A 12,632-nucleotide genomic window follows, 5' to 3' on the forward strand; every position below is an offset into this window, starting at 1 on the left:
TGGCCACTGAGACGCCATGTGATTTGGGTCAGACACAGCTGCTTTCTGAATTAGCTTTCCTCTTTGTCAAAGGAGGTGTCCTTGCCTCCCCAACTTCTCACTGCCAACAAGGTTACTGGCCTGGATTCCCAATGCCCACAGAACTCTAAGTTCTGGTAGGTCCCAAGACAGAAAAAGGTCAGGTGCGGGCATATGATGGACGGTGCCATTCACTGAGCCTAGACTTAAAGGAAATCAAAGCTGAAATGGAACTTCCGTGTCACCTTGTCCAAAACTCCCTTCTTTCCTCATCTGGAAAAGTGAGGCCAACGGATTTTTTGTCCTGCTGGGTAGCAGTAATTTTGCAACTTCATAAACAGTTGCGTGGAAAAACAATTCACTTACATCCAACTGAGATTATTTTACTCCTTTATTCTGCATCACATTCTTTGAGAAACTGACTTCTTCCAGCAGTGGGGGAGAACAAAGCATGTTAAGATGACAAGCATTTCAGTCCTCAGAGAAAAAACCCCTCCCCCTCTGATGACCAAATACCAACTGAAAGGAGTCACATATTAACTGTGAATAACACATTTTGGCACACAAATGACCTGGTTTTGAAAACAAGGCCTCTTTGAAAATTGTTCACTTCTGTGTAATACTCTTAATACCCAAATTAATTTAATAGCAGCCACTAGAAAACATTTCTTTTTTCAAAGGCAAGACACACAGCATCAAGGACTTCAGCTCTTGGTTGGGGGCCATCTCACAGTCTATAAATTCCACTGGAGAAAGCTCTGTCTAAGGAAGATGAGATATCCTGCAGACCAAAGCATGGCCAGAGCCTTTTAAGCAACAGAAAACCTGCTTTGGCATGAAATGTTTACTTCCTTCAGAGAGACTTAGAATACTCGAACTCCTTGGCCCTCGGGCAAACTATACTGTTGTCTTTACTGACCCCAGAAAATCTGGAGCCTCAATCACTATAATAAATAGTCACTGGAACAAATAAATAATTTTCTCCTGGGTTAACAAAAGATCTAACTTCCTTCCCGTCCCATCACTCTTCAGGATTTTCATATAATCACCTCAGTGCTGGTGACATAATGTATTTTGCGACCAACCCCAAATCACTCGTCCTTCAGTCCCAAGGGGCCAACCATGGATTTGGGCTTTTGAGATGGGGGAAGGCACTCTCCCATCCTATATGTATCCCTAGCCTGCCACCTAAGACAGAGAGGCTGTTCAGTCTCTGTCCAGGACTCAGCGCCTTGTCTCTTCAAAAGGGGCTGCCCCAAGGGAGAGGGATCGGGTGAAGAGACAGTAGCCTGGTCACCAGCACCGGGATTTGGCGGGCTGCTCACTGTGGGCCAGGTGAGCTCAGAGGCACACAACCCCATTTGTTTGTTCCAATCTATGCCCAAGACAGCTGCCAACTCAGTGTGCTTAGAAATGTACCCTCTTTTTATTTCTCCACAATGTCCACCTTGTGCTGAAGAAGAAGAGGAGAAACTCTACCTGTCCCCTTAGACTTCCAGAGCTGAAGGAGCCACACGTTTAAAAAACCTTCCAAGACCACATTTCATGAATCCTTCCTGTCTATGACAGCAAGAGCTCGGGCGCCATCATGGCATTATACAGAGTAAAGCCCATGTCATCTATCTCCTCTTCATGCAAACTGCCAAAAAGATTGATGTGCTGATTAAAATAGCAGGGGAGAGACCCCTCCTCCAAGTAGCCGATGAGCTCCGTGATCACCTGCTGGAAGCGATCGGCCAAGGACTCCTCAGCCCAGTCTGTCTCTGTCTCGCTGAGGTGGAGGATGACGTGTGCCAGGTGGCTCACACTCAGCCTGTTCAGTGAGGGATGGCGCCGGCAGACGCCCTGCAGGAGCCGCAGACAGAGATGTCGGGCACCAGAATCGGCACCATCCAGCTCACGCAGCTTGGACACCTCAGCCTGGTAGAAGTCCTGCTGCCAAAGGTTTTCCAGAAGTCCTTCCTGAGGCTTGGCCAGCAGGACTCTGTCCTCACTCTCGGCAGTGGGGAAGATGACAATGCTCAGCTCTAACTGGTCATGCTGAACCTCCAGCAGGAGCTCCTCTGAGACCACTCCTGGGCGGATAAGGCAATCCAGTACGCTGCCAATGGCTGGCCAGTTGACAGAGCCTACCAGGACCTTGCGGAGCACCTCAAGGATGACACTGGACGAGAGGTAGCCACCCACCAGGAACCGGTCCCAGGGGCTACTCCCTCGGGGAAAGTACTCCCACTGAGTCCTTCGGATCACCCAGTAGCAAGGATCGTTGGCAATGGTGTCTTCTCCGGGAATGAAGCTCCACAGGCTGGGCTCCAGCACCAGCGGGACCAGCAGGCAGGCGCGGTCCGCGGCCATGGCCTCCAGCCCGTCATACAGGGTGCTGCTTGGAGACAGATCCCCGAAAGGCAGCTCTGGGAATTTACTGCGCAAGAAGTTCTGCACCTCGCGGGCAATGTCAGCAGCCAGCTGTTTGGCCAGGCTGACGTCGGATGCAGAGACAACCACACGGTTGTGATAGAACACGAGGAGTCTCTCCTGCAGAGTAAGGCATAACGGTGTTGGGGGGCTGGGGCCGAGTTTGGGCACAGTCATGACCACAGGGTCTCCAGGTGGTTCTGGCTCTACAGAGAGGAAAAGGGAGAAATCAGGCTGTGCACGCCAGTATTAGGCCAAGACCAAGAGGGCCCTTACACCACACACTCCATCTGGACCATAACCGGCTTGTGAAACTCAGAACAACAGATAAGCTGAAGGACTGGGGAACACAATACAAGCCCAGAGCACTTTTCTTCCATTTGTCCCATTGGTAAAACAGAGACTAACACCTAGTCTTTCAAAAGGAGGAGAGACTTACAAAGAAACTTGTACAATACTCACCCAGTGGCCATCACTATGGTCACTCGGCTCAACAGTGAACTCTCCTGTCAGTGGAACAGAGGCAAGAATCACCCCTGGACTATCCTGGGAAGACACCAGGCTACGATGGCCTGAAGATCCCTTTCCTTGCCTACATCAAAAATGCTATGTTTGGGAGTGGCCAGGTAGCACAGTGAGTAAGAGCACCAGCTCCAGTGTCAGGATGACCTGGGATCGAATCCGGGCTCAGATACTCAGCACCACACCCAGAAATAACTGGCTGTGTAACCTTGAGCAAGTTACTTAACCCTGAATGCTTTGAAAAAAAAAAAAAGGAAATACTATGTTTGCAACAGTCTTACAGTTTAGCTTTCAGCAGCAGCTTTCAAAATGTGGTCCAGGAACTCCTGGGAATTCCCAAGATCCAAACTATTTTCATAACAATACCAAGATATCTTTTTTTTTTTCAAGCAATTGGGGTTAAGTAACTTGCTCAAGGTTACACAGCCAGTTATTTTGTGTGCGTGCCAAGTATCTGAGGCCGGAACCAATCCCGGGTCTCCCGATGCTGGGGCTGGTGCTCTTACTCACTGCGCCACCTGGCCGCCCCAATACCAAGATATCTTAATGTCCAATATAGTAAATATTGATAGTTCTAACCCACATAAATAAAAGTTCTTTGGGGGGAAGGGGTTAGGGTAGTAGAGACTCAATTTTAAAAAAGTTCTGAGGGGGCTTAAAGGGTTTCTGAGACCAAAGAGGCTGAGAATCACTGAATCTGAGTCTAATGGCAGCTCCTACAAGAATTCAAAAGGGAAATCTCAAAGGTCCCTGGGAGAGTCCTGTGCTCTTTCAAGGGTTCAGTTTCATCCTCTAAAATGAGGGCCTAGACTAGACCATAAACATAATTTATATTTATAAAACACTCTATAGAAGGCAGCAGAGTCCATGGTGGGAAGAGAACCAGGCTGAGAGTCAGGACTAGGTTTTCTGTTTGTTTGTTTGTTTTGCTTTTTGGAGGGTAATGGGGCTTAAGTGACTTGCCCAAGGTCACACGGCGGCTAGTTTTTATGTCAAGTGTCTGAGGCCAGATCTGAACCCAGGTCCTCCTGACTCCAGGGCCGGTGCTCTACTCACTGAGCCACCTCGCTGCCCCAGGACTAGGCTTTTATTTCCAGTGCAGGACCACAAGCTAACTGCTGTCCTCCGCTCTTCAGTTTCCTCATGTATCAAATGGAAATAACCTGACAGGGCTGTTGTACAGAAGGCATTTTTCATCTCTTTTTGCTGATAGCATGTTTTTGCATCACCTTCCTTCTCCATACCTAGTGAGCCCCCTAAAACAAAGAACGAAAGGGGCGCTAGGTGGCCTCAGACACAACACAAAAACTAGCCGTGTGACTTTGGGCAAGTCACTTAACCCCAATTGCCTTCCAAAAAGAAAAAAAAGAATGAAAACAAGAAGGGGGATAATGCAGTTTAACAAAAGCAAACAGTATATTGTGTCTGACAGTATAATATGCCATACCCAGTTTCTCACTTCTGAAAAGAGGCTAAATCTGGTTTTAAAAGCATTCAATTTGTAAATCTGAAAAAGCTATGTAGACACGAATTATTTAAAAAGTCAATCCTTATAACACCCTTGTGAGGTAGGCAGGAACATCTTTTTTAAAGATTGGAAAACAAGTTCAATGAATGACTCACCTGTGCCCCAGAAATTAATACAGAGTGAGAATTATCTCCAAGATTCCTCTTGGCTTTGACACCCTAGGATTCTCAATGCTCACTCCTGCCCAATACAAGAACAAATTCCCACCTGACTCTCGTTTCCTGGCCAGAAGGCCACAATCCAACAATAAGAAAAAAAGCAAAAAGAAGGAGTCAGAGCCGACCTGGGGCACGAGGAGCCTGGGCTGAGGAAGGCTGTAGCTGGTTGAGGTCATCTCGCCTTTGCTTTGGCTGAGCTCTAGTTGAGGCCTTGAGCAAACTCAGCTCCTGCCAACTTTCCTCGATGGACTTCTGCTCAGCTTTGGTGTCATCCTTGTCCGGTGGGCTGGTAGCACGGTCAATGAGCTGAAGGACAGATCACAGTCAGAAATGGGCAGGAGGAGGAGGGAACCCCTCATTACCAGCCAGGCAACATTCTTCCCTTTGAGGTGGCTGATACCACACTACTGATAATAATCATAGCTAACGTATATAGAGCTTGTGTAAGTAATGTACATACACTAACACACACACGTCTTAAGGTCTGTAAAGTATTTGATCTTATCTGATCCTTACAGCAACTCTGTGAAGCAGGGGCTATTATTTTATGGATGAGGAAACATAAGGTAAGAACTTAGGGAAGTAACTTGCCCAGGATCACACAACTGTATGAAGCAGGACTGAATTCAAGTCTGCCCGACTTTCAGATTCAACAGTCTACCCCCAATCCACCTACCTGCTAGAGCCCAGGTTGGGGGTTCATCTCCTCTGCAGTGGGTGCCCACTGGGGCGTGCCCACATCAAAACTCATCTGAATCTTGAATGGTGAGAGAAAAGGGAAGACAGTCGTGATTCACTGTCTATGAACTCCACCCAAATCATTCCAGTCGTAATTCCTACTCAAAGGGCCCATTTCTATCATTTCAGCACTGGCTATGAAACCCTACTGCCTTCTGTATGAGAATGTTGCTTGGAGTACGTGTTTTGAGTTGTCTCCATGTGCAAGGAGAGGTCTGTCATGCACACCACTGGCCATGGGAACAGAGATGACAGTGGCTTCATTAGCTTTGCTTTGTAACCCTTGAATAACCGGTCAGTCCTAGAATTACCAAAGGGGTGACTCCTGCAGAGCAGTAATAGGAGAGGCGATGAGTTGGATTCTGAGACTAATCTCATTTCATCTAACAGCCTAAACCTCCAGTCTCAGCCCTTGGTAACCAAGGCTTCTCCAATGGCCACATTCAATTAGAGGTGGAAAGGCAGCTCTGTAGAAGTGAAGCAGGACTTGAAGGGAGCCCTTTCCTTTCTCCTCTAACACTCCCCTCTGTAGGATACCCGGCCTTCGTCTGGGCAGACATGGCTGGAGGAAGGAAGAAGGGGAGATCCCTTCATAGAGACTGTGACAGGTGCTAAGAGAAAAGCCGCAAGCAGCTGGACTTCTAAAGTTAGGGCCTTCTTGTGATTCCATGGCTCATCTCTCCTCTGAGACAAGGCCTTAAACTCAGCTCTATTCCTGGCCTCACCACCTTAGGCTCTCTGGTTTGGCAGAGGGACAGGAATGAAATTAAATACAGAGGCACCAAATACATAGCCTAGCTAACTTGCTCTGAGAAGGGTATCTGCTAGAACAAAGCAGCCCTGAGGGAAGGTGACCTACAGGAAGAGGGGCCAGGAGGCAGGAGGCCCTACCAAGGATAGTAAGTGTAAAGCTTGTGTTTGTCCTGGCCCCTCCTTCCTCATAAGTTCATTCAAGTGATGACTGATTGCTGGTGGAAAAGTCAGAAAAATGCCCTCCATCTATGCAGGGTGACTAAAGACATTCCTTAAACAAAACCTAACCTCTCCCCACCCACCCCAAAACCAGAAAATAGCAGGTAGAAAAGCTCTGACTCAACGATCACATTACTTTATAAAAAGGTCACAAAAATGGTGGGCATCAAATTACGTTCTGAGTGTTCTCCAAAAGAGGAGAGAGATTTTCACTGAACTAATCACCATCTCACCTTTGGCCAGAAGCACACGTCACTGGCCAATGACGCACACCCAAGATCTGCGGCCCTAGAACCTCTAGTCCATCACTAGCCCTATATTCTAATAGTTAAGTGATCTAGATCACTCAGAAGCCCATCCTCGTAATGTGTCCTTCATCCTTCTAGCCAGAATACTAGATCACAAGAACAAGAGGAAAGAGAACTTCAAATGTTTAGAAACCCAGAACCTATAAAAGGGGATGAGAAACTCTCTTCCTCATTTGAGGAACTCATAAGGAGGGCTGAGACAAGTGCTAAGATTCAGACTACGACTGGGAAGGTCATACCCCTAGCATCCTGGAGAGACGAGGTGCCCAGGGAGGCCAGCCAGGAGGGACACCCTGTTTCTACCCCCAGGAATCCCCTTCAAAACAGGTTTCAGATCACCTCTCCCTGACCCCTTGGTCTTACCCGCTTCACTGCCAGGGTCGCGATACCCAGGACAGCAGCACCACCCACACCTAGCACCAGCCTGGCATTGGCCAGGAGGAAGTCCACGGCACTGCTTAGCGGGTCGTCATCTCGGTGCTTCCCCCTCTTCTGGGAGAACTCTGCCATGATCCACCTGCCAAGACAGGAAAGGGGAGAGGCAGGGCTGGGGACAGCGTACCTCTGAGAGGGGAAGCCAGACTAGGGACTGAGGAGGAGAGAGTGCAGGATGTGTTACCTTTGAGAAAAGTTTACTAAAGCAATTGGGATAGATCCACTTCCTCCTGCATAGATACAGAAGGGTTACTTCTCCCTCTGTAATGGGAATGTAAATTTGAAGATCTTCCCTGCCCCTAGGCTAAAGTGCACCTGGAGCCTGGGGGGGTGGGGGGGAAGGCTTGTTTTTCAGTAGATACTTCTTGGTTGGCCAGTGAGTCAATAAGGTTGTTACATTATCTGAGCCAGGAGAAGGCTATATAAGCCCTGATGTGTAGCTTTGTTTTGGGGCTCACTTTGAGAAGTGTTCTGTGATTTGATCTGGATTCTGGGAAGCCGTTGTCCAGAGCCCGCCCTGGGCTTTGAAAAACCCAGATGTTGTTTGGTATGGATGTAATGGTTGGACAGTTTGGAAAGCTGTCTACTTGATCTGTTTCTGTCTTGATAATTCTGCCTGTATACTTTGAAGTTCAGGCTGCTGACCTTTTTCCCCTGAACGAGGTAAACAATATATGTTTGACTGATTAAAGTAAGCTTGTTAACCCATTTTGAGTTGCTTTCCTTTAACAAAACAGATCTAAGAACCTGTGTTGGCAGCGACCCTGAGGACGCTTGGGGTGCTTGTCACTACACCCTCCCTTCAGAAATAAAACTGTCGGGTAGGGCTGGAACAGCCAACCCCCCGCCATGAAGCAGATGAGAGAAGAATGCGACCGTGAGGCTCCAGCTCTGGGTATTCTTTATGACTTTCCGTCCCTACCTAGAGCCCAAGAAGCCTTCCCTCCTACTGGGTCCCCCCAAATACCAACATTGGATTCTGGCTTTATATATGGTACTTTTCCATTTTGGATGCCAAGATCTTTCTCTGTCCTATGTTCCTCACTCCATCTTCCAAGGCTGAAGACTCACAAAAGCTATCTTAAGCCAATGAACACAATCAAAGATACTGAAACCAGTACTAGCGCCTTATTAAAGGAAGGGGCGAAATCAGGAGTCAGGCACATCCAACTTGTGGTTCAAGTACAAAATTAAGCCCTGTTCCCTGATCCCCAAGGACCCTGGGGGCAGAAAATTCTGGTTTTACTGAACGGGGTCTAAAAAAGGGGACTGCTTTCAGGGGAGGAGTGATTTTTTTTTTTTTTTTTGCATTGAAATGCTGATAGATATGTCGATGTCATCAGATTTCTGGTACCTTTGGCATAGACTAGGGAGAAGGAAGGCGGAAGGGCTGGCTCTAAGAGATGTTCTGTCCCCACATTTGGTCCTTCTCCTTCAGGAGAATAGGGTGAAAGCCAATACTACGAGGAAGGGCTCAAAAACCAACAAAAAAAAAGTATCTCCACTGAGTACCAACGTGGAGGCAGCGCTTGGACAACAGCAAGATTAAGTCCCCTGGATGAGAGAATGTCCTGATCAAATGAAGAAACTACTGGCCATGGAATTGTCACCCTGGACATTCTGAGGACCTCTCAGGCTCCCTTTCAGCCCTCTTGTGTCTATGACTTACTCCCTCTCAAGGCATCTGTGCCTTGGAGTGAAGGTACCCAGGTAACCAAATACCACCACTCATCAATGCCAGAGAAATGGATCAGGCAGAGCTCAAGCCCTCAAACAAATACTTCTGTGTGACCCTTGCCTTCCAGAGACTAAGAATAGAGCCTGGGTGGCTCTTAGGGTGTGGTGTAAAGGAAGTCAGAACCACTGCCACTGTTCTGCCCAAAGTCAAGGGAAGAGCACTGGAAAACTAAGTCTGGACTCTGTATGAACCTCGATGTATGGCCTTAGGCAAAACACTTTCCATAATGTAAAATCTGGGATAATTGCTGCCTTCCAACTTACACCATGGTGGTAGTATCCTCTCATAAGGGTGGGGATTTGAAATCACCCCATTTGGCACTGGCACCTTGACTGGGCAAGAATGCTTTTTAACTAAATCAAATGATTAGAATTTATGTCTATATCTAGGTGGGGTGTCAGGGGCTGAAGCAAAATTCAGCTTACTGGAACATGTGGGTAACAAAAACAGCTGATTACAGTGTTTGTGGACAGACAGGTCTCACAAGGGGAAGTCCCCGAAGAAAGCCAATGACTCCTCCATATATCTCTGCCACAGCTCAGCTGTGTCTGAGTTCCATGCTTGCTCCAACAGCCCAGAATCCTGTCCCCACTCTCTCTGAAAATGGTTTCTGCCAGGCACCCCAGACTCACACAAAGGCTTTGATTGGTTAAATGATGTAATCAAGCCCTGCCCACTCAGTTGCAATGATTCTGGAAAGGCCCGAAGCGAGCTGTTCTAAGGGCTCTCCAGAGCAGAGCTGGGAAGGTGAGCTGTGCTCTGAGGGACTGGAGGACAGTCACTGCAGCCCAGCAGCCTCTTCCCGGTGGGTCACCCCTCCTGTCCCACTTGGGCCCAGGAAAGTCCTCCGGTCTCCCTAGAAATGACCTGCCAGGCCGTGCCCACTCCCTCTGCAGGTGAGGCTGGGGGCTGGGCGAAGGGAGGCAGGCCAGGCCCAGGGACAGGTCTGAATGTCACCCTGGGCTCACTAGGACAATCGGGCTGTGAGTGTCCCATTCCACAGCGACCCACGCAATTCCGCTGTTGGGAACTGACCGCCCCAGTTAAAAATAAAGCTGACAAACCCTTCCAAACATCGCAGGGAGCCCTCTGGGGCGCAGCGGGCTGAACTCCTCCCCGCTGCCTGACCTTGGGCGCTTCCCCGCCCCTTCTCTGGGCCGCATTTCCCTTATAGCAAAGGCAGGAACCGGATTCCACGCGCTGCCTCCAGAATCCCGGGGTCCAAGCCTTTAACAACTCACCCCCAGGCCCGGAAGCCCGGCCTCCTTCCCCACCCCTCCTCCTGCGCTGGCTCTTCCCAGAAGGGGCTCGGTCCGGCCTGCTCGGGGCAGGGACGCTTCTGGGCCCGCGTTTGCAGACCAGGTCCCGCACCCTGCAGGGAGGTGGTGGTCAGCGCTCGCTTTGTGACCTTGGGCAGGTCCCTTGGCCTCTCTGATTTCCGGCCTCCTTGCAGGTAAAAATGTCCCGGTTCTGGTTCTATGGTCTCCCCAAGATCCCCCTTCCTCTAGTCCCGATGCCCACGGCCCCGCTTCAGCCCTCGGGGCCCGTCCGGGACGCCTGCCCCCACCCCGTGCCGTGCCCATCCCCGTAGGCTCCGGGGCGCCCTAGCAGGGAGGGCGGCGGGAGCATCATTCGCAGCCTCGGCCTCCAGCGGGGCCGGCGCAGGCGCAGTCATCGCAGAGGCTCCCTCCTCTCCTCCCCTCCCCTCCCCGCCCGCAGGTGGGGGACAAGGACCCCCGGCTGCGAGGAAAAGGGCCCGGCTCTCTCCGCGCACCTGCAAACGCTCCCCCGCGCCCCGGAACGGCCCGGGCGTCCGGCGTCGGGGCCCCTCGGGCAGCCGAAGGACCTTCCTACCTGCACTGCTGCTTCAGCGCATCACCTGGGAAGAGAAGGCCCGGCCCTCGGTGAGTCCTCCCCCTCCGCCTTCCTCACCTCCACCTCCCCTCCTCCTCCTCCTCCTCCGCTCCCCCCACTCCAACACCCCGGACTGGCCCCCTCGCTAACCTCCAGACTTCTCTTCCCAGCGCGCAGCCGCAAACTCGAAGCCGAGGGGGCGGAACCCTGACGCTCGGCTCGCTCCAGACTGACTTCCTACGTGTCCAATCAGAGGCATGCCGTCTCGTCCCTCACGTTCCAAAACAGAACTCGGAAAGGCCAATCTCCCGGAAGCCACGCCCCCCCCGTAACGGACATTCCCAGAGGAGGCCGAGGCGTCCCCAGGGGTGTGGAGGCGTGTCTGACCTTAAAGGCACAGGATCCAATTGCGGGCCCGAGGACCTGGGAAGCCGGTAGGGATTCCGGCTTGGAATTCATCCGCTCCCTCACCTGGCGGAAGTGTGGTGAAGGCGCGTCTGTGACGTCACCTTTCAGCTCTGAAGAACTAGGCCCGGAGCACGTGGGAGTGGGAGGAGCCAGTCATTAGACCTTGGGTGGCCTGGTGACTTAAGTGGGTGAAAGGGCAGGCCCCGGAGTTCCGATTGCGGGGGCGCCGCGGCCGCGCCCTGGGCGTGGGGCCCCGGACCGCTCTGAGGCCCTGCGGTGCCTGGTCAGTCCAGTCAGTGAGCCTTTATTAAGAGCCAAGCTCTGGAGACACAGAAGAAGGCCAAAAACCAGCGCCTGCCCTCAGGGAGCGCACGGCCTAAGAGAGACCCGAGGATGGGCCTAGGAGGCAGGCGCCGGCATCCGGGAGAGCTGGGGGTGGGAGGGGGAGTGTGGCCGAGACTCGGAGGCCCGGAGAGCCGCACATCTGGAGTAGGGAGCACGAAGGAGGCCCGCGCCCCTGGGCCGTAGAGGCAGCGAGTCCCGGGCCGGGGTGGGTCTGCTGGGGACCCTGTCATAGCAACGCCCCGGCCCTGCCCGGAGGAATTGGGCCCACGATCCCAGGCCGGGCGTATTAGAACACCAATAGAAGGTGGGTGATTGTAAAGCCCCGCCCCCTTGGCGGACCCCGAAGGAATCCCAGCCTTGGGGAGGCTCTTCGGGAGCCTGAGCACTGGCCGGACGCAAGCCGCGGGATTGGAGGTGAAATGGCTCTTACATACAGAAGCATTGTGGGAAGGACCTCGGAGTGCGCAGCCGGCTGGTGACTGACTGGACGTAGACCGAGGTCGGGGTCTGGCCAGGATCACGGGTGGGAAGGAGCTAGGGATGATGTTGTCCTTTGTTCTCCAGGAGGGCCCGAATGACGTCTCTACACTAAAGTCAGCTTTTGTTGTGTCCCACTGTGGCCGATCAGACCAATATGAGTGCGGAATGCTCAGCCACAGATCATTTGGGGTCCAAATTTGCGCATCCTGCATTCCCTTTGAGCTGTTAAAGGTCTGCTTTGCATGTAGAGCATGGCACCTTCTCTGATGTGGGTGCACCATGGGCCCGTGCCAGTGTCTCCCGTGTCACAAATCAGTTCCAAAGTTAAGCTGGGCATGATCCAGAGGTAACAGAGAATTGGGAGATTGGGTATAGGCCATAATGAAGGGTCAGTTGAGAGGATTACTGGGATGCCTCAGGTGAAAGCCAGAGACTTGACCATACGGGGGAGGGTGTTTTTCCAGAGACTGTACTAGTCAGATTCACAAAATAAAAAAAAGTTCTACTCTTTCCATATGCTCCAGACAAGACATCCACCTCCCCTAATGTGATGATTTGTTAACTCTATTCTCTCTTTTCTGGGTAGGTGTTGTAAAGCCAACCATACCAGGCCTTTTCAGGTAAAAGATGTGGACGGCAACAACCTGGACCACTGCTATCAATGTAAAAAGCAAATTTCTGAAACAAGCTTGCCCCTCCACTAGGATTGTGGG

At 51.3% G+C, this 12,632-nt stretch overlaps 1 protein-coding gene and 1 long non-coding RNA gene across 5 annotated transcripts in view; one reads left to right on the forward strand and one right to left on the reverse strand.

The window, feature by feature from the left end:
* Positions 1 to 391: 391 nt before the first annotated feature.
* Positions 392 to 10,964, reverse strand: MIEF2 (mitochondrial elongation factor 2). 3 transcript variants are annotated; one of them, XM_069087865.1, is made up of 5 exons: positions 10,837 to 10,964; positions 10,687 to 10,711; positions 7,023 to 7,176; positions 4,767 to 4,947; positions 392 to 2,639 (listed from the first exon to the last, which is right to left on the reverse strand). In XM_069087865.1, exons 1-5 carry the CDS (start codon positions 10,943 to 10,945, stop codon positions 1,579 to 1,581), a joined length of 1,530 nt encoding a protein of 509 aa, XP_068943966.1. In that variant the 5' UTR covers positions 10,946 to 10,964; the 3' UTR covers positions 392 to 1,578. The 3 variants fall into 3 exon arrangements, with proteins under 3 accessions (XP_068943966.1, XP_068943967.1, XP_068943968.1); XM_069087866.1 differs by having other exon boundaries at positions 10,607 to 10,711; positions 10,837 to 10,916; XM_069087867.1 differs by lacking the exon at positions 10,687 to 10,711 and having other exon boundaries at positions 10,837 to 10,952.
* LOC138161085 (uncharacterized) overlaps positions 10,591 to 12,632 on the forward strand; it is a 9,362-nt gene continuing 7,320 nt past the window's right edge. For both annotated transcript variants that reach the window (XR_011168262.1, XR_011168263.1), the window contains exons 1-2: positions 10,591 to 10,736; positions 10,857 to 12,539. This is a non-coding gene — a long non-coding RNA (uncharacterized lncRNA). The remainder of the gene's footprint in view (positions 10,737 to 10,856; positions 12,540 to 12,632) is intronic.

Source organism: Petaurus breviceps, unplaced genomic scaffold (assembly GCF_028583685.1).
Source record: "Petaurus breviceps papuanus isolate PSGF00001 unplaced genomic scaffold, PetGlider_PUasm1.0 183, whole genome shotgun sequence".
NCBI lineage: Eukaryota > Metazoa > Chordata > Mammalia > Diprotodontia > Petauridae > Petaurus > Petaurus breviceps.